The 22,267-nt window shown below is 44.3% G+C and overlaps 1 protein-coding gene across 3 annotated transcripts in view; it reads right to left on the reverse strand.

Moving 5' to 3' along the window:
- The window catches only part of EFNB2 (ephrin B2), a 42,562-nt gene extending 23,180 nt beyond the window's left edge, over nucleotides 1–19,382 (reverse strand). The window contains exon 1 of one of the 3 annotated variants that reach the window (XM_055360369.2): nucleotides 18,548–19,380. In XM_055360369.2, coding sequence (XP_055216344.1) covers nucleotides 18,548–18,669 — 122 coding nt within the window. In that variant the 5' untranslated portion in view covers nucleotides 18,670–19,380. Of the gene's footprint in view, nucleotides 1–18,547 lie in introns of all 3 variants that reach the window. The other 2 variants (XM_004054718.5, XM_031001411.3) reach the window with 2 other exon arrangements.
- Between the last annotated feature and the right edge of the window lie 2,885 nt (nucleotides 19,383–22,267).

Below are 22,267 nucleotides of genomic sequence, written 5' to 3' on the forward strand. Positions count from 1 at the left end.
GCCCTGCAGATGCAGTTTCTGACCCTTTCTCTCTGGAAAAAGTTGTAAGTATTGGCAGTCTTCTACAATCCCTCTCTACTTAAAATGCAAGGCAATCAGCCACCTCCAGAACTACTAATAATACAAACACAGCTGCTGTTGAGCACTTGCTTTTGGCTCAGCACTGTCCAAAGCCCCATACATCCCATGTTCTTCATTTCAGCATGAAGCACGGACCTAACACACAAAACAGGTGAAGACACACTGGTGCCCAAAGAGCATGACAGGAAAAGCCCCCTTTCTCTGCACACATTTCAGTTTTGACTGCAGCACATTCAATTATAACTCCGGCGTTGGGAAACACATTTCTTTTTCCCCCAAATCAAGCTGTTCATAGATAAGCCATGAAGTTAAGGGAAATCAAGACATGCACATGTGAGCGTCACATGGAGAGCCAGGGAAAGTCTAGCTCCAGACCACGCACACATCAGTGGTGCCTGAAGGGAAGAGGCTTCTTCCGAGGCAGTCATCTGAGACCACGGCTCAGATGTGCAACCCTTCCCCAGGAGGCCAGGAACCAAAAGGTGAGGAAGAAACAGACCAGCTACATGGCATTTGTGTTTTACATTTAATATTACATATGGACTCCAGACAATTATGCAAATAGCAGAATATATATGAAAAGAAAATGGGGTGAGTTTCCTAATAGTATCATTTTTTAATGGAAAACAACTGAGTTCCATATGTTATAATCAAGTCAGTAAACAGAGTTCCTATTTTGGAAGTGATGGGGTTTATATTTGAATTCTGTTACTTTGATTGCTTAGACACATTAACAAATCAAACTACACAGCACATCTATCTATGCCCTAAATATTTTGTAATATTCAACAATACACTTCTCCTATGCTGACATTGAAAGTGTTAAAAAGAATTATGATGATGATAACTGGCTAAGTTTAAATTACTAAACTGACTTTCCATTATGGATGCCAAATACAGATTTCTTTCTGTGTGTTCAGATAATGTTCATCTTGTAACCAAAAACAGCAGAGGGAAACCGCCACAGTTACAACCCATACCACATGCGGGGAGGCTGTCCTTGTTAAACTTCGCCCAGACAGAGAGTGGTTAGAGAGAGGTGTCATTTAATAAAGTCTGCTGATTTTAAGCCCAAATAAAAAGCAAAGACCACCAAGAGTGATTCATGTCCCACACAGGAGAGAGAACTGAGCCAGACCAGTTCCATCCCTGAGCGAAGTCAGAGCAGGCTCTCTACTATCTTCCTGGGAGGGGAAGGCTGCCTCTTCCTTTCCATCAAGACAATCTCCAGGTTCAGGACTGCTTCCCAGGCCATGGCGTGTGGCTTGGTGCATTCTCACTGGAGGGCCTGCCTGGGAACCATGGGAAGCTGCTCTAAGAGTGAGGCATACTGAGTGGAAATAGGCAACTCCAGTGGTTTTTCCCAGTGAATCAGTCCTAAGCAAGACAATAGAGGCCCTGCCTTTGAATCAAATATAGACACAATATAATGTGGAAAAAACTGGAAACACTCAAGTAGGGCTTCCAAACTTAACATGACTATGGTGAAAAGAACTGATATTGGAATCTATTTTTACTCTTGGATTACCTATTGAACTCAATCCAAGCTTTTTCAAGTTTTTCACCAATCTAGACTCTAATACTTCTACATGGATACTTTGGCTAAGTCTAATCATCTCAATTAGACATAAATATTTAGTAATCTAAACTGGATCTCTAATAATTTAGACATTTCAACTTCACAGTCATAATTGTAAAAACTTTAAAAAATAGTCCTTATGTTGCCAGGCGTGGTGGCTCACGCCTATAATCCCAGCACTTTGGGAGGCTGAGGCGGGTGGATCACGAGGTCAGGAGTTCAAGACCAGCCTGGCCAAGATGGTAAAACCCCATCTCTATTAAAAATACAACACTTAGTTGGGCATGGTGGCGGGCGCCTGTAATCCTAGTTACTCGGAGGCTGAGACAGAGAATTGCTTGAATCCGGGAGGCGGAGGTTGCAGAGAGCCGAGATCGCACTACTGCACTCCAGCCTGGGCGACAGAGCAAGACTCCATCTCCAAAAAATAAAAAAATAGTCATTATGCAACACAATATTCTTTAATATTAATAGACTAGAACACAGCATAATTAATGAAGACCAACAGAAAGTTTTAACCTACACTATGAGCACATGCTTGTTTAAAACACGGGCCTAATACACTGAAAACACAAACCAGCCACTTAGAGTTCAGAGGTCACCTCATGTGACTTTCATTCACAGACCAGACCATGGCACGTTGGGATGTCAAGTCTGGACTTTTCTGCTGACCTGTATTGCATTATCGGGTCTCACAGGGTGCCTGGGAAATGGACGGAGGCAGTGGTCGCCTGATCTATTTCTGCACTTTGCCCAGTGTAATAGGAGGATCCGTGGGAAGCCAGCAGTGGAGAAGTTTATGGAGAGCTGTGTAGTGAACCCGAAATTGCACTCCCTGCTTCCCCTCCCACCCACGGCCACTCCATTTTCCCTGCTTCTTTCTTCCTCTGACCATACTACACGCACCTTACCACAAACATCTGATGCCTTCTTACAAGTTTTCTCAAGGTTGGCCAAAGAGTGTAGATTAACCGAGAAGAAAACCCAAATCGCTGGGGGGCCACTTGATGCTGGTGTAGTCTCTGAAAATACACGCGAAATGTGTGACAATATACCTGGTGGCTCTCCTGAGAGATGCGACAGATCCACGGAAGGAAACCATGGAAGGATATGCCAAAGTTTCCAAACAAGGATGAGTTAATATGTTAGTAACTGACTGCAAGAATATTTAGCTGACACAGAATAAAGAGATCAGAACAAAAAAGATACAAACAGGAACTACCAGTTTCTACACCCAGACAGATAACTAGGCCAGGTAAACCCCAAATCGAGACAGACACGATGACAGTGCTTGGAAATGTTGTGGGAAAGCTTCTATTTAAAAAGCATCAGATTCGATCCAGAGCCACTTCTACCTAATATTACACACGTAAAGATCTATTTAAATATTTAATATTTATGTGTAATTATGGCAGTTATCATGCACTTGAGAATCAGGGCCATGTTACTCATGTAACAGGACAAGGTGAGTCCTGACATGGATGCTGGTGCACGTGTGAGCAGAATAAATGTGTGGGGGTGGGAGGAGGCCCACACATAAAGCTCTTCTACCTCTAGAGCAAACTGCCAAGCAGGGCGAGATTCATAAGTCAATTCGCATTACTCTCCACAAAGAACTATTTTATTTTTCTTTTCATTTCAAAATTATATCATTAGTGTATATGATCATTGTAAGCAGATGGCTAATTTCAGTTGAAAATATACACATCAATAATACATGGCATGTTGTTCTGTTTATTTTGCTGACTGCACGGAGACAACCATAAACAAATGGTCACACACACCACCTTTACCTGAGACCACTTTGGGCTACTGAATGGTGGACTCAGAATGATTTTTAGCTTTCTGTGTTTTCTTTGCAATAAATAGTCAATGCTTTTGTGATAATATTAAAACATTATTTTTTTAATGTAGTTTCAGAAAAACTTGGTGCTATCTTTCATAACTGACTTTAAAAATAAGCATTTAAAATATTTAATGCCTACAGACTTAAACTTTTGATGCAATTCCCTAGCAAGCAGATAAATAAAATTATCCTAGTTGAAGTTGTGGCCTATTTAATACATAAATCTCTGAGTCCACAGAAGCTGTAGTAACAAACTTGTTTACTCAAATAAGTGAAAAAATAGGGAATATATACAATTTATGCTTAATCATTGAACTGTACAAACATTTCAAAGATTCTAAATCCCAGCTTTACAAAGAGGCTCAGCCTAGCAGTTGCAAACCAAAAGTCATGTAATATCACAGGTTTATTCCCAAACCAGTGTTCTGTATCAAGTATACTTCGAATTTACCCCATTTTGGAAAACATGTACTTTTTCCATAAAAGGCTTTAATTTTTAATTAAATGTCAAAGCCTACAGTGAAGAAGAGAAGTCGAGTGCAAACTGGTTCATCTGCAATTCCGAATGCGGATGAGCAGTCTGCAGTTCTGCTGTAATTGGCTGGTGTTTCCAGTCACCTCCTGACAAAGGATGCACGCTGCTCTGGATAAGCCCAAACCCTTGACCCTTCACCCCACCATGTACTTTGGGCCTGCCACGTCTATACGGAGCTAGGAGAGCATTAACACCAAAGACCAAGGCTCCTTTCCGAAGTGCTCTGGGCACTTGGGAATACGAACACTCCCAAAGAAGGACTCTGCATCATGAGCATGTGAATTTGGTGGCACACTTCATAAACAGGCAGGATCTTCAGTCTTGCATGTCTTCCATTTAATGCTAGATTGCTGCAACAGCTTAATAAGGTATTCTCTGAATGCCCCAAACATAAGAGTTTTGTTATAAAATGAATAAATAAAGGCAGGGCCTACGAAAGACACAGGCAGTAATAAGAAATACTTGGAAAATGTTTTTCCTTTTTTGTGGATAGCACTTTACTGCCCCCTTTTGCACTTTAACATCAGAACAAGTTTCTACGCAGACTTATTCTGAAATCAGAGAAATACTGGGGTGTAGCGATAGGGTGTCAGGTTTATACGGAATTAGGTTACCAGATACCACTGCTTAGAGTAAAACGTAATTACCTTAAAACTTCCAGCGAGGGCACCACTATCTTCTCAGCGGCTTTAAACCTCCAAGAAATAAGGTAGTAATTGGAGGCTTTAATTGACATTTTCTGCTTTAATTTGAATGTATATGTGTGTTGGAACAATTGCGTGTTTTCACAGGTGCCCCTTCTTTCACACTTTCCTAAAACAAATATCATCTGCAACATGAACCTGATTTATTCAAGGAAAAGAAAAGGGGTCTAAGCGCAGGCTATACAATTTGGAACCATTAAAGTGTTATAAATCTGAGAGCAAAGACTAGATGGGTGGGGGTGGGGGGGTACAATTCACACCAATGACAAGGAAAATCTTTTCAAGAAAAGGAAAGATGAGAAGCACAGAAATTCAAACACATGGTGAGCTGATAGGCACACAAACCAGTTTAGCAACTCCTCAAGGTGAGGTGTATTTGTCCCTCTTCATCATGCATACCTTTGAAAAAAAGTAATTAAACTACAGTCTAAAGGAAAGTTTTATTTGTCAAACTTGAATCTGCAATAACAGAGCTAGAGGGCCCCCAGTTCCTGGCCCAAAGACCTCAACTTGTATTTGATACAGCTGCGTGTGATGCTGTGCATCCTTTTATTTAAACACAATCCATTTTCCTCTGTCAGTCTACAATTAGCATATGAGTCAAAATAATATTAAATTTCACAGCCCACAGTGCTGCAAAATTGAATGAAAACTGACTCCTTTTGATGTTAATCTTGTTTTTTATTTGTGATGTAATGCTCAAAATCCTGCTGGCTGAAGTCAATTTTATTTTAAAATGCTCCAAGACAGTATTCTCATAGTTTAAGCTTTTTTTTTTCTTCAGGAAAATAACAGAAGTATTTATTTAATTTTTATCTGTGCCATGATTTTCACTGTCATAAAAAATTCACAGAAGGGCATACCTATAAATGGCTGAGGCTAAAACATCATCTACTTTGGTATTAATCATCTAGAAGTCTAACTTTAAGTGTGTGATCCCCAAATATCATTGTTGTCTTTTCAAAAGTTGAGACTAGTTAAATCTCTGTCATGCAATTAAAGACAAAACTCAACCACTTATATCAAAATAAAAATGCAGGTCTTTATTTACCAAAAAAAAAAAAAACAAAAAAAACCACACACCCCAAAAAAAATCAGCCTATGAATTTTGTAGCTAGATAAGAAAAAATGTGGAGATTTGAAGAATAAGGCTGGGATGCTATGTACAGTGGGCAAGTGAGAAGGGGGGTGATCTCACAAATGCCAAATTTCATCCTGCTGGCTTGATCACGCCAGCTCCATTACTAAAAGGAGGATTTCATAACCCTCAGAGACAAGATGCACTGCAGGCTTCTTTCCCAACTGTAATTTGTGTGCACCTGTACGGTCTTGTTCCAAACCATGCTTTTAGCAAGAGTCTATAAAGGAAGGTGGAACTCCTGTTATTTATAGGTGAGGCACCAGAAAGAAAAATGGTTTTCATAGAGAAAGAAATTCAAAGGGCATTTCCAGCTGGTTCTCTCTTGTTTTAGATATGAGTGTTCAAATCCATTTGCTCATTTACCTGAGTGGGAAAAATCGCGGAGATGAAAGGCTCACGTAAATCATACAGGGAATGCCTTGGCATTGAAAAAACTCAAAGAAATGGAATTCAGCTATAGTGACAAGCATAACAACACTACAATCTAGAGTTAGGGAGAGCATATCTTTTGTTTTAACCCTCTGCCCATCCCTTTCCTTCCTACCATCATATTTTTTTTTTTAACTACAAAGAATTTTGCCTATTGACAAAAATGATTCACCCATGTATTATTAAAATGAAACCTTTCCCTTTTGGTGGGGCCAACAGCCCAGCGAGGGGCTGCCATTCCTGCTCCTCCAGGATTGAGTCTGTCTCGTTTACCATGGGACCCTACCTCTGACCCCCGACCAGGTACCTTGCATAAATAGGGTGCTCAATAGGTGTCTGTGTAATTAAAGAATGAACAAATTAATAAGGCATAAGATGAGATAAAACTCTCCAAGTTCTCTTTTGCTATAAGAGATTCACCTTGCCAATCAAGCATAATCAGCCCAGTAACACAGTTTACAAGGCTGAGTGCAATTGCTTTACAAGCAGGCTGCTTCACAGATACCTCCTTCCTGGGCTTCAGAGGAGGGTCAGGGCTAGGTCTGCTGTGGGCGTATGACAGGAGACATCTTCCTGCACGTCTCAGGGCTTTGCCACAGCCCGTGAAGTTAGGGAAGAAAAGGAAGAAAAACAAAGCAGACTACAAAACAGCCAGGTCTGTACTGCTAACATCAAAAGGAAGCAAAATCAGACTGGGTTCCTGACTTCCATACGGATCACCCCCACAACTGTGTACCTTAGGAAAATAGAAACAGCGCTCCACTGTAACTCTGAGGACGACCCATTTATTTCCTGCTTAGTCACCACATTCAGCCTGGAATTACCTTGACCAAAACCCAAAAACACCCCAGAAGTTAAATACTACAAGTGATTCAAACAAGCAGCTACTGAGAACTGCATGAAAGTAACTGGACAAGGAGGAGGAAGGAGGATGTGCTGGGGACCCTGAGTTCTAAAAGGCATGAAGATTTGGTTGTTGGAGACCTCTGGCCGGCGGCTGCATGGTCTCCAGGTAAGCAGATGCTAAGCATGGTGAAAATGCAAACCAAGGGGCACCACTTGGAGTCAAGAGAACCCCAGGCCCACCAATATTCACCGCCTGGCTTCCTTCAACAAATGGCTCCAAACTTGCAGAACATCAAAAGCCAGATGGGCTGTACTGAATGAATCCACCGGCAAGAAGCCAGAATCCCAGTTTGCTGTAGAAATAAGCCTGGACTTGATTTGAGTCTTCTCAGCTCTGACAAGCTGGAAGCTGGCACGGATCCCAAAATCCAAAATAAAATGGCATTTAATTGTGACTAGACTCTAAAAAAGATGTCATACTATCTCCTTAGCTTGACACACACTCAGCATCTCACCAAATGGATCTCCCCTCAAAAATCTGACCTCCTTTTCTCCCAACAAGGAACAATCAAATGTTACAATTTTTAAAAGGAAAACGTTACCAAAGGAATACTACTCAATATATGCATGACTATTATGTATTGTAATAACTCTCCAGTCATCCTTTAAATGGGCTGATCATTATTCTGTTTCCATTGGGTATAACCTTATTATACCCAAGATTTGACATAACCTTATTATATCAAAGATTCAAAGGTTCCATTTAAAACTACACGACCATCATAAGAAAGTGACTATAAATCAAAATGGATAATGACAGAATTAAACAAATTATACCACAAACTTTTTGATCCATCATGTATGCACTGCTTTAAGCAAATGCATGCTTAATTTAGTTATATGATAAAGACTACTCCATGCAACAGCATAAGCAGGAGGCAGAGGATTAAAAGAGGGACCCTGGCCCCAGACTAGCTGGGTTTAAATCCACTTATTAGTTCAATATGACTTTGGCTAAGTTAATTAACCAATTTGGCCACAGTCTCCCCGTTGGTATTATGGATATATTAAAAGTGCTTCCCTCATATGGTTACCATGAAGGTTTCAGGAGTATTTGTCAGGCAGTTAGAATAGCAGCTGGCACATAGTGCTATACACAAAATGCTGTTAATAAAACAACGTCCACCAGTTAAGCAGTTTTCTAAATATCATGTAATATCAATGTAAAAAATGCAATACTGCCCATCCCTCCAGGTTGAATTAATGTATTCATTCAACAACCCAACTGCTCACAGTACTCTCTACTAGAATATACAAAATGAATTCAAAGAGCCTCCTCTCAGTCCACAGTTGCACAGCTGAATGAGAAAGTCCAGGGTTAAAAGTGTTATTAGAAAGCACCAAAAGTAGGAAAGCAGAGGAGAGAGAACTTAATTTAATAGGACAAAAGAAATACAAAGGGTGTTTCATGTAGCAGAAAGTCATAAGGAATGAGTAGAAGTTTGGCAGGTAAACAAAATAAATTAACATCAAGAAGTTTAAGGTGAAAGTATTATGCTATAGTCTTTATTAACAGAGTATTTTAATTTTTTCCTTGTATGCAAAGGCAAATTGAACCACGGCCAGGCACACAGTACATATTCAACTGACTTTTATTAATAATAACTAGTGTTTTATTGATTGGTTCATTGTGCCAATCACGGAGCTTAGCTCTTTAAATACATTAAATGTTGACCAAAATTTTGTTACTCTTTTATTCAGCACTATTATGTTATTGTCCCTATTATAGAGATGTGACAACTGAGAGACACTAAGGCTACTGCCCCTAAAGCTACCCAGCTAATAAATGGCTAAACTGGGATTGGACTCACATAGCCAAACTCTAAAGCATGTGCCCTTAACTAAACTACAATGGCACTTGCCCTACTGTCTCTGCGAAACTGAATTGCCTCACCTATCCACGATCATACTCATTTTGAAAAGCAGTAGGTACTGATAATTCTCACGTGAACAGGTAGCTGAAATCAGTGGCTTAGCTGTTCCTGTGAGGGATCTGTCTTGAGCAATGGCCGGATGCAGGGAATCCTGGGACGTGTTCACAGGTGGACGTGATAAACACACGCTGCCCTTGGCTGAAATACTGTTTCTTTGGCTTGCTTACTATTTTCTTTATTTCAGCTGTCTACTGTGACTTTGCTTAAAGACGCCCACAGTATTTCAAGACTCAAGCTCCTCCTGCCTGGGCTGTTTCCGGACCCCTCCAGAGGCAAATGCCATTCCCTTCTTCTGTGTCCCCACCTTGCACCAAGCACCTAACTCTAAATGTGCTTGCTCCCACCTGGGCTTCTCTCTACAGGACTTAGACTTTAAATCTCGAGGGTACAGGTCACTCTGCCTTGTATTGTTAGAGCCGAGTAACAGGCCTAACACTTAATAGTTGCTTGCAGAATTAACAACAAATACTCCAGCATCAATGGTTAGATCCCTGATGCTCCCCCAACAAGGCAAGGACTACAGATTTCTTCAGAGATCCCCAAACAGCTTTAATGTTGAGTTGTTTTCCCAGAAAGGTTGGTGTAGGGCGAGGGTTCTCAGCATGGCCCTGAGGCAGCAGTTGCCAGCGTCACCTGGGAGCTTGTTAAACATGTCCATCTTCAAGCCCCACCCCAGACCTCTGGGGGTGGGGCCCAGAAACCCCTGTTTTCTCAAGCCCTGCAGGGGATTCTGGTGCCCTAAAGTTCAAGAGCCAGGGACCTCTGAGCAGTCCCATCGTCTCAGGTCTCATCCATGTCTAGTAGCAGAAGGATGACAGTTAAAACAGGGTAAACTGCCATCAGCACAAATTCGGGTTGTCTGTCCATTCCACTAATACTTACTGGATGCCAATGCTGGACAGAAGTAGGGACTGATGAAATGAAGAAGGTGTGTCCCTGACTTTTAGGACAGGTAGAGTGGTGAAGGCTTGCATATCAATCATGACGTACCGTGTATATGGTTCTTTCTAAGTACATCTAAGTACAAAGTGCTGTGGGATTATGAAGAAAAGACTTAAAGAGATCACTCTTGATCTATGTCATAAAGAGAGAGAACATGTCTAGGAGAAATCATGACCTTTACTGGACAGTCCATTGTAATAATGATCCATTTTCCCATAGAAAGGGGGGATTCAAGGCCTACGAGAACTTGCTTTTTTTAAAAATCTAAAATGTACCTCGAATACAGTTCTGGTAGATAAGTAAAAGATGACACTTTCTAACTTCTTCTGCAGCTAGGTACATTCTCAGCTGGTCTGGAACAGGATTTGCCTTGCCCCACTCACTCATGAGACAATTCTGATTCTGGGCAAATGTTTTAGGGCCATGGTAAGCCCAGGTAAAGGTGTGGAAAGAGCAAGGATTATAATTCATCAGCTATAACCCTAGGCTGGAAGAGATCAATTGAGAAACACTTCTGGCTCTGAAGTTCGGAAATTCTTTGTTATGCACACAGGTTGGGTGCCCTGCAGGGAATGTGGATTGGGAACAACAGTAGAATAGGCAGACAATAAGGAGCTGCACCCACCCCACTTAAACACACATCCACCCCTGCCAAAAATGCTAAAGCATCACTGGCTTTCCTCAAAGACAAACATGTTGACTCTACTGGTTTCAAAAGTCTGGGTAGCACTCATAATTATTCTGGGGTGATACGAGAGTGGTGTACATGGAAAACATGGATAAGGCCGCAGTGGCAATGGGGACGTGGGTAGCAAGTATGGGAAGGCAGATACAAATACTGTAATTAAAATTGGATGCAACAGGATTTAAATTGAGAAAATAAACTCATAATATAAATAAATAATTATAATACATAAAACAACAATAAAATAATAAAAATAATAATATAATTAATTAAGTATGGCAGAACAGCAGTGGTTCATTCACAGCGCTCTAAATGTATGCCCACCACAGAGTAGTTTGAACGCTTACTTACTCGTGCTTTAGAGAATGAAAAGAGCACACTATTAATACTCCACTACTGTCCACTTTTTCTTCCTATCTTGTTTAGAGAATTACTAAGGGCAGAAACAACTTGTTTAATGGAGCTTTCCCTTGCTATGTTTTCTTATTTGAAATCAGCAAGTATGTACTTACCAGCCACAGAATGCTTTGGACTAGAATTACATATTTGAATTTATACATGAAAGGAAAATATGTTAATAATCTAGAGCCACTGCTGATTCTCTGCTGGAATAACAGAAAGAGGTTCGCCTGGCATTCAATGTGCATGGAAAGCATTTTATAACTGGTCACCTACTCTTTTCACTGGTTTGCTAGCTCCTCCTTCCTTATCTCTAATACTTCTGAAATATCTTCTCACAGGTAGACTGCAAAGCTAAATGTTGGATGAAGGTTAGTAAACAAACGGCAGGGCTTTCTTGAATGATTGCTTTAATCACTTTAACCCTGTTTCTGATAGAAAGCTGGAGGCCAGGGCAATTCAGCTTTTTCTTTTGTCATTTGCCTGCCATAAATATGCACCAGTCTGCGTTTGAAAAGCTGAAGGAGGCGGCAAGCTTGCTGGACATTTATCATGCTCTGTTCCCTGTTAACAAGCAAATACTTTAGTTGAATGGGCCATTAGCAATCATTGTCAAGTGTAGAATGCAAGGTGCTTGGATGTGAGCAGCCTGTAAATCAGGGGGTAGCCCCTCTCTGATGAAGCTAGACAAATGAAATGGATCTATTAATACAGACTGCTGCATTAAGTTAGAAAAAGAAGGTAAAGTAACAGGCACTGGATATGGCCAGCCTATATGCCACACTTTAAAAATGTTTTGAGTCTATGAAAGCTACACAGTAATGGCTACAGTAATTCCCATAGAAACGAGAAAAACAGTCAACAAGGGCAATGTATCTACAGCCCCAAACAGACGCTCAAGTCAGTTGAGAATTTGGAACAAAATCAGTGAAATGGGTCTAAATTACAATATTGCTCATTTAATGACCATTTTTGTCAGACACAGAATCCAAGAGTCTAGAAGGGCCCTATGCTGCTGTTTAAAAAAAAAAAAAAAAAACAGCACTGAATTCCCCTTTGAAAAACACGCCAAGATGCACTCCATCAAGAAAGACACAGGGTGTTTGCAGCCTTTGGCATTTTCAATGTCTTGAGAGTTCAGACTCTTCCAAAGTGTGGAGACTTTCCTGTAATGCCAAATAGGGGGCAATCGAGCAAGTATTTCCTTCTGGCTTGACCCGACTGCGGATGTCACTCTGCATGGAACCCAATCGTGGTTTCAATGGCTTATTTTGTTTAATGGCTGAAATGGAAAGTATGGAAGGCAAAAACAAAAGTCTAGCTTACTTACAAGGTTGTTCAGGAGAGAGGGCGGGAAGACTCAACAGCACAGAGGTTTTTCTGTTTTTGACTTTAGGGTTGGGCAGCACTAACATTTTCATAATCCTGTAATTTACACCACCTCTAACAGCCTACCCCATTCAACCCAAAGTTTAAGACTCACATTTACGAGTAAAATTACATCTAGGTAGAGCCCACTGCTTTTGGCATATTGGATTACTACTCATTTGAATTAAAACTAAATTCCTCCCTCCCCTTTTAAAAATTGTATTTTATCTTTTTCTCCAGGGTGGGAAAGACAAAACTCACAGAAGAGCTCTGTGGCTGAGGGAGAGGGACAATGTGTCCTGTTTACCTTTGCTTCTCCCATGCAGCGGGAGAGGGAGCTGGGTCTGAAAAGATGGCTGAAATCAAAAGGTCTCTGTTTTCTTTTCAGATAACCCCAGCCCTACCTATCCCCTCTGGTCTCTGTTCCCTCCCAGCATGTCCCTGCCTGAAGCCCAAATAGATTAAGGCAACGACCGCGAAGTGCAGTTAATCCTACAGAACGGCTGCCGCTGTTAGGCCAGGAGTTAAAAAGGAAAATCTCCCAGGCCCTAACAACTGCAGTGATCTGAAGTTTTAATCAGCCCCAATCTCAATCTATAAAAAAGGCAGTCAATGAAATCTACCTTTGCCATATTATCCACCACCAATGAGCAAGAACTGAGCAGCTTTTCTTTACCGCCTCAGCCATCCCAGACCACAAGTAGAGCTTTCATACTTCCTAATCCCAGTTTCCAAGTCTGTGTGGTTCTCACATAATGCCCAACAGCCTGGAGGCAAGGGCCTTCGTCCCGCGCCCTTTTCAGAGACGTGTCATTTCTAACATCAAGCTAATCTATATGTTGCCATGGCTTCACCCTTTATCTGCCTTTACATCTTATGAACTGCATGGATTTACCACATTATTTTTATCTGAAAGACAGAAAATGGTGGTTTTATTGCCATACAATCAGATTACTGCTGCCAGTTTCTCTATGCCTTTTTACTATACTTCAATCAAAAGGGATCAGTTTCTTTATACTCTGCCCTTGATTTACATCACATCTGTAAAGACCTAGTCTGAGTTGTAATCCCCTTATTAACTATGACCAGGGTTGATTTGCCTAAAAATAAAAGCAAATTGTGTCAGACCCTTTCACTTTGTTTTTGATTCGGAACTACAAAATGGATTACTAAAGAAATCTTCAGAGTTCACACGGCTAGTATCGTGCTGAATTTAAAATGAGAATTAAACAAGTTAAACAGGGGAGGCATGTCAACGGTTTACATCTTCCATCATGGGAGAAGGGTTGAATTGCTTATGTCTTTGTATTCTTTGGCTTTATAGAGACAATGAAGCCACAGGAGTTTTTCCAAGCTGTTCGGAACATGTCCCATTTGCTATCCTTCCTTCTTTGCTGTTCTTATATTCCTCCCCCAGCCTCCTTCTAATTCCCCCCTTAAAAAGAAGGGGGGAGCTCTTCCCTGAAAGAGCTAATTCCTGACTAGAAGCTTATAGTTCTATGGGTTCTGCATATTTTAATCAAAATATTTTAAACAGTTGAGCACTCCTCTTTAAGGCTCTACTCCGCTACACAAAGGGTGAGCTCATAAGCAAATCTATGTAGATGTATATTAAGTGACCTGAAAAACAGGTTCTTTATGTCAGCAGCAAAGGCAGGCAGAGATTAGGCTGATAGGAGGACCAGTTTAATCACCTTCCTTAGAAGAGCACTTCTATTTGTCTAATTTGCAATTAAGTATTTTAAGAATGAAGTTTTCATAAAATGTTAAAGAAATATCTTTCCTAAAAATTTTTGTATTAGGGTCTACAATCTGTATTTCCTTTTCCCCTGCCACTCCCATTCCTATGACGCATTACTGCAGTCACGCTGGGATCTCGAATAGTTTCCCATTAGGTGAACGCACTCTAAAACGTCGCCCGAAGTTTGGTGTCATACTGAAGCTCTCGGGAGCTACCTGGAAGATTTCAGAGGAAGGAAAGACAGCAAGGATTTAGTTGCTCCAGTTGCAATGTCCATCTGAAGGCAATTATCTCACTGATCCACCAACCGAAGGATACACCTCAGTAAGTTTACAGACAAGAGGTTTTAATATAAATCCACCAATTGTTCTTCAGCTGACTCTGTCTGAGAAACCATTCAAACACATAGTTTTTAGCTGGTCTCCAGGCCCATGGCTAATTCACCTGTCCACATACTTTAGCTTAAGTCAGAAGCCTTTGGAAATGTTGGAGTCATTTGCATTTCTTTGCGTCGGTAGAACCAGTGTCAACAGCTTATGCTTTGTAAAAGATTTAGAACCAAGCGCTTAGCAAATCATCTTAACCTCCAGCTCCTGTTTCTGGGGCTTGAAGCGGTAACTGTTAAGATGTGCAGTCCCTAGACACATGATTCTCAAATAAATTCTCATCTGAAAACACGGCTACCAAGCATGTTGTGAGGTATCGCTTTAGCTTGGTCTTTGTGCTCTGCCTGGCTCAGTTGTCCTGCAGAACAACGACAGTCCATTACCTACAGTTTATCATCCTGACAAAATGTGAGGAATGTGGATGTGAAAGCACTAACAATTCCACCCCTGGTGCTTTGAGCTTTTTTCTCTCTATATTAAAACCGACAAGATTAACCCAAACGCAAACTGTGGAGCATAGTTCAAGGGGCTATTCAATCAGTGCTGAATGTGCATTTGTTTACCTACAAAAATAAGAATTTCAGACACAATGGAAGGCAGGCTGGCTTATATATGTTATTGAATGGACTGTTTAAACAGCACTATCCATTGTAGTTTATTTTATCAATCTCTGACAGGTCTGTATTTATTCAGAGCCTGATTGTGGTGAAGCCCATGTATTATACGTTATCTGGATATCATCCAGCCATTCTTTTGTATCAAGTCAATTAGTATCAGGAATCCAGTATTATATAGGGAAAAAATTACATGGGAAAAGCAAAATGCTATGTTAACTAACTAGTATGTGATGCATAGGGAATGGTAACCCCAGACATAAGGCATTAGTACTCGAAATTTTCAACAAAGTCAGTGTAATGCATTGCAGAACACCATACCAATACAGATTTGCTCACATTAAAGTAAAATTAATTTTTTTTTTAAAAGAGCCCACTACTTTACTTAGGCCAAAATCTCCCTCTTGGAAAAAAATGTTCTACTGAAGTGTTAAGTTAAAAACGGAAGCTAGGCATTACTGTTCTCTGCTGAATTTAAAAAAAAAAACAAACTTTAAACAACCAAAATGGCTACAACGGACCCAACTGTACCAGAACATATCAAAGCAATGTGAATAACCTAACAGGGCAGCTACTGTTTCAGCACGCAGGATATCTTTCCATTATTACATACAGTCAGGGACGGGAGAGCCGACGATGTGATTAAAGTAGTTACGGAGACGCTGAATTTACAAAGGGTTTTCTGGACCTTGTATCCAAACAGCTGCTGCATGCTCCCTGTGTCGACCACCTGCTAAAAAAGCTGACCTCTGAATGAAACAAATCTAATTACTGATGGCGGCTTCATTACAAATGAATTGTTCCACAGTTCATAGGAACTGATGTGAAACTTCAATGCATTTGATTACCTTCCTGCCACATCATATTTACCGATTGAAACTTTCCTCTGGAAATAAATATAAAACTTCCCCAAGGAAAGCGACCCCCCTGGCATCAGGGGGTTGTATGCATTCTCAAAAACTTCGGGCTCTTTCCTATGGCTCCTACAGGAAGAAATCTTTCTGATCTCTGATGCTAGCATTCAGCTGCAAGGGAGACCTTTTCCAGGCACACATTATCCAGTCATCCAGGCAAGCCGTTATCAGGAGAATTTTAAAAGAAATGCTGCTGGGGAGGACAAGACAGCAGCAGCAACCTCAACCGCGCAAACGGCAGGCTTCCAGAAACGCAGGGCCCTCGCAGGTCTGGACATAGCTGGAAAGACAGACTCATCTTCATCATCAGAATGGGGGGGGGTGGGGTGGTAAATACCTGTCACCTCCCCCCAGGACCCCCCATCTCGACACATTACAAAAAGAAGTTATTAATGTCTAAACCTTAGGTTGAAATAACTATTGTTCTACTTTTCTTTTTCTCCGAACTAGGTATTTCTAATTCTCCTACCGGATACACACAAACTAATAGTTAATATAGCGCAAAGATAAAGATACACACACACACTGAACTAAACGCTGAAGAGGCTAACGGAATTTCTTTCAACTAGATTTAAACAGAAATATTAAATACTCATAAGAAAAAAAAAAACAGCCTCAAAGAGAACCGGTCAGTGAAAGTGCAGAGCGGCTGGAGCAGGCGGCCTGGGGGAGGGGCGAGGCCTGGCGCTGCGCGATTCCGCATGGAAGAGTGACCTCTGGAGGCACCGGGCGGGCAGCGGCGCCGCGGGCTCCCCCCGACCGCCTCGCCCGCCCGCCCGCCTCTCCCGGACTCCGGGACCCGCTGCTGCGCGAGGTCCTAGACCGGCTCCTTCCGGCACCACCTGGCGCCTCCCGAGCCGGCATCGATGCAAAGATGCCGCCGCCAGTACTTCATCAGCAAATACAATAATTTACATTAAAAATATAATCCATGCAAGAGCAGACTACATAGAAGGAGGCTGAGCTAAGTAACTTCTCCGTATGAGCGGTGTTGAAAGTGCCTTCTAGCATCATACAAACATTTGTTTAAACCGATTTGTAACCGACGTTTTTGCCCTTTTCATGAAGGGATTCTTGGTTAACATGTTAGTGAATTTGAAATTTGACACTTTTAAGAGAATGGACACACTCCTTTAATTAAGACGTGATTTCTAAATCAATCCCCCATTTCTTTTCTCCTAAAACCAGGCCCAACTTGCTCAACTTCAATTAGGCCATTGATTTTGCTTCTGATCTCAAACGTTTTCTCCAGAAACCAGCTAATGTCTGCATACTTCTTCTCCAAGTTTCCCGAGACTACAATTCCAAGATTCTGTAAAATATGTTTTGGCTGTGATTCGAAATAAGGGGATATACAGTACTGAATACCCAGATGACTACGAGTTATGACCACAGAGATTTAGGGATGGATGGGATTTTCTAAATTCTGAATGCACTCTGGTGGCCCAAACTGAAAGTTACTCCCCACAAGGCCTGGCTCGCTCCCGGCTGCAGCGTCCGGTAAGAGCAAATCTGATCCTAAGGATCCCATTCCTACCAAGGTCCCGAGGGAGAAGGCTTCAAGAGCAGTGTCGACTGGGCAGGGCCCTAAGCTTTTATAGGAAGTGCATTACAATCAGGTCGGCCATCGAGACCGCATACTCCGGGGCTACCGGCTTATGAACGAAGCGGGAGGCCGAGGTGCGGCGGGCCCTCAGGGAGAAGCCTAAGGCCCGTCTCCCCGGCGCGGAGGAAAGGGCTCGACGCCCGAGTTCTCCTGCGAAACAGGCGAGCTCCCCGCGCACCCTCGGGCTGGCGGCGCGGTGCCAAGGCGCCCCGGCTCCAGGGCTCTGCGGGCAGCGTAGCGACTCCAGGCTCCCCTCTCCAGAACGCGCTTCGCTGCCAGCGTCCTGCCACCCCGGTCGCCCGCCCGCGGGCCCCGGACCACGCCGCCCGCGCTCCCCGCGAATGCAGCATCTCCGCCTCTCTCCAGAGCCCACCAGTCCCCGCGTGCCGGCCAGCCTAGATTGTGGCCATGTCCTTCGTCCTCGAAAACAGGAGAGGGTCAGGTATCGCCATCGGACACCTTCCCGGACGTGACACCCGAGCCGACAGTAGCTTTTAGCGCCTGGGAGCGTTCGGGGGAGGAAAGGCGGGGAGACCGTCCGTTCCAGCGGCGCTCGGGTTGGAAAGCCGAGCGAGGAGTCTCCACCTAGTGAAATGGGGCGGGGGTTGGGGGTGGGGGACGGGGAACCGAGGTTCCAGAAACAGGCTCCGAGGCCCCGCGGACTGACCCCTCCTCCCGCCCGGACGGCGCGGCGGACCCCGGGGCGGGGACATAGGGGGATCGCGGACGCCACTTACTTGGAGTTCGAGGAATTCCAATAGATAGGCTCTAAAACTATCGATTTGGAAATCGCAGTTCTGCATAAAACCATCAAAACTCCCCAGCAGTACTTCCACACGGAGTCCCTCCTCACAGCCATGGCGAAGCCACTCCCAGCTCCGCGCACTCCGGGCCAAGAAGGGACTGACGGGACGCAGACTGGGACCCCCAATCCTCCGGGGCAGACTGGCGGGGAAGACGGCGTGCGCCCGCAGGCAGCTCCGAGGCGCGCTGCGCAGCTCCAGCGGTCGCCGGGCCAGGTGCGCTCGCCCTCCGGAGCCCTCAGGGCGTGGGGCGGGAGCGCACGCGCGGGGCGCGGCGGCGCGGCGGACTCGGGGTTCCGGGGCGCCGCGCCGGACGCAGCTCGGACGGCCGACTCCCGTGCGGCTCCAGGGTGCCGGGCCGGCCGCGGCTGGCGGGTGGGCGCGGGGCGGGTGCGGGCTGGGACACAAAGACCCGGAGCGGAGACGACCGGCGCGGGCGGCGGGCGCTGCGCCCCGAGCGGGGCCGCCTGTGACTATAGATCCAGTGCAGCGGGCAGCGGCCCGAGCGCGCGGGCGCCGCGTCGGCGCGGTTCCATGTCCCGGAGCACGGAGCGGAGTAGGGCGCCTCCGGGCGCGCAGGAGCCTTCTCAGTCCGCGCGGCTCCCGGCCCCCAGGGCAGGAAAGAGGGAGCTCGGTACCCGCCGCGGGCTCCGGACGCGCGCGGGCCTTTGTGTGCGGGGAGGGCGCCGGGACCCGCTGCGTGCGCAGCTCCTCGCTCCGGCCGGCGCCGCGGTCCCCGCCGAGGAGAGTCAGCGCGGCCGGCGCGCTGTCAGAGCGCTATAAACGCGGGGCCCCGCCCCGCCGCGCGAAGCCCATTGGCCCGCGGCTCCTCGGGCGCGCGCTGGTTGGACGGCCGGTCCGTCCGTCCGCCATCCCCGCCCGACATTGGGTGCCGCGAGGCGGGGCTCGGGCTGACAGGTGAGCCCCGCCCCTGGCTCCCGCGGGCGGCGGGAGCGGAGCAGACGCCGGGCAGGAGAAGCGCTCAGCGCGTGCACAGGGCGCCCCCGGGGCGGCGAGAGGCCTTCTGGGCGCGGTGCAGACGTGGAAACAGCGACGGCCGAGTAGCGGGTCACCTGTCTCCGCGCCCGGGGGCGCCTTCCCCCTCGGCGGAATCAGAGGGCGCGGCTTTCCCTCGCGCAGTGCGGAAGGCAACAGGCTCCGCTCGGCGTCCCTTCTCCGCAGCTGCGGCGCTGCCCCGCGTGCAAGACTTGCACTCCGCGCGCATCCTTAGAGCTCCCGGCTTCTGCGCGCTTCTTCCGACGCCGCTCTGCGAGGGCTTCTCACTTGATTTTGGTACCAATCGCCTACGGCTCAGCTTCAGTCAGTGGGGCCGGGAATTGCAAGACGATTCCCGCGACGCGGCGCCGGAATTTGCAGCTCTAATCAGGGCCTGAGCGTCGTCGCCTCCCGCCTTCTCCGCGGGCGTCTCCCTTCCCTCCTGGCCCCCCGGGAAGGTGGCGCCCCTGGAGCTTTCCCCGCGTGTCGCCGGCACAAGCACGACGCGGGGACCGTCTCACTAGCCTCTAGGAGACACGCGCGCTTCCCAAAGTGACCAGAGATTTAGAGGGTGTGAGATGGAAAAGTCAAGGCATGTGCTTCTCACTCGGCGTCTGCAAGACCCCAGAGCAGAGCTGGCAGGAACTCCTCGCTGCTTTCCCGGTCGAGCGCCGGTGCTGACGCTCGTCCGTGACTTCCACGGAGCCACAGCGCCCACTAGCGGCCAGCTTTGCTTCTCCGCATCTCGAGCGCTCTGCGGTCCACCGACCCGGATCCAGCATACTGCAGCATCTAATCAAGTCACAGTTCCAAGGAAAATCTTTTTATATGTCCAACAGTAGGAAGAACACGGTAGAAATAAGGCACAGTGCAAATGTACGATTCAGTATGAAAAATTAAAATATACTGTATGCCCACTTTTTTTTCAATTTAATGCCGTCCACCCCAGATTTATGTTTCAAACACAAACTGGGCAGTAATTCTACAAATTATGTATTTTTAAAACAAAGTATCCACTACGCTAAATTTAAAACAGCAAATGCACATGGTAAAACACCTTGTTTTCTTTCACTCTTCTTTGTAACAATTTCTGAAGATTTTTATGGTACGTTGCTTTTAAGTATCCGTTTTTGAAACATTAAGTTAACGTATACATCTCAGTTGGAGTGGTAAAAGCTTGTGAAGACTAGTTTAAGATAGAAAACACATTAAGGCATACAAAGTACTGAATACATTTACTCTTCAAAACAGATCTTTGAGAGCAGAAAAGTTTCATAATTTATTTTCATTTTAAATAAGCCTTCAAACTAAATATATATATACACACACATATATACGTATATATACACATATACACATATTTATACGTATATACACATATGTACGTACATATATACACACACATATATACGTATATACACATATATATACACACACACACACACACACATATATATATATAATTTATTTTAAAAAGGCTCCACCACGGTATGACGATTTGAACAGCGGATTCCCAGGAAGCACCAACAACCCAGGAAGCAGCAGGCACTATGACTCCTACCTTGACAAGGGTGAGAAAGGGCTAGTTTTTAGTATGCTAAAATATCATTTAAGGAACTCACTGAAATTGAATATAAAGTTAGCTTAATGACCTTTTAAAAGAACACTGGGTACTCAGTCAGTACCTTTTGACAAACTTATATTGTGAAATTTAAATTGTGACCTCTTAGCTCTCACTACATCCTCCTCTCCAAGTAAACTAGAGGAAATACAGGAAATTTGCATTGTCTGAAAATAAGCCAGCTTCCAAAAATAACATTTTCAGTAAATCAGATAGTCTCACATCCAAAGCGTTTTACCTTGGGACAAATGTAAATATACACTTTAAAATCGCTTCCTTTTCAAAACGAAGTGCATATTTGACTGAAAAGGAATCCTACACACACACAAAAAATCTATAGTATAGTGTGATAATATACAGCTTAGTTTCAGTCAACAGAGATTCAATGTAGACAATGTGAAAAGCATCAGCAGTAGCAACTCACTTCGAAGATGTCAACATTCTACTATTTAATGGTAATTTTGGTAATTAAAAGCATCACCTCAAAGCCATTTATATCTACTATTGTATAACATGCCAGGAAAAAAGTAGGTCATACTGGCATGCACAATGCAAAGTAGAATTTCCAAAGCATGCCAAACCAAGAACCAATCACATCAGTGTCGTATCTCTTGGTATTTGGACTTCATTTTACAATTATTGGGAAAACTCGGTTAATTTTTTTCTTTACCACACTTTGAATCATGATCAGTGTATTTCGAGAAATCTATACTTCTAGCAGATGTATTTAAACCCTCATCAAATGAGATTTTATTTCAGCAGACAAAGTTACTTCACTGTGTTCTAGAGTTAAGTTTTGAAGGCCGGGCGCAGTGGCTCACGCCTGTAATCCCATCACTTTGGGAGGCCGAGGTGGGCGGGTCACGAGGTAAGGAGATTGAGACCATCCTCGCTAACACGGTGAAACCCCGTCTCTACTAAAAATATAAAAAATTATCCGGGCGTGTGTCGGGCGCCTGTAGTCCCAGCTACTCGGGAGGCTGAGACAGGAGAATGGCGTGAACCCAGGAGGCGCAGCTTGCAGTGAAGCCGAGTTC

Source organism: Gorilla gorilla, chromosome 14 (assembly GCF_029281585.2).
Source record: "Gorilla gorilla gorilla isolate KB3781 chromosome 14, NHGRI_mGorGor1-v2.1_pri, whole genome shotgun sequence".
NCBI lineage: Eukaryota > Metazoa > Chordata > Mammalia > Primates > Hominidae > Gorilla > Gorilla gorilla.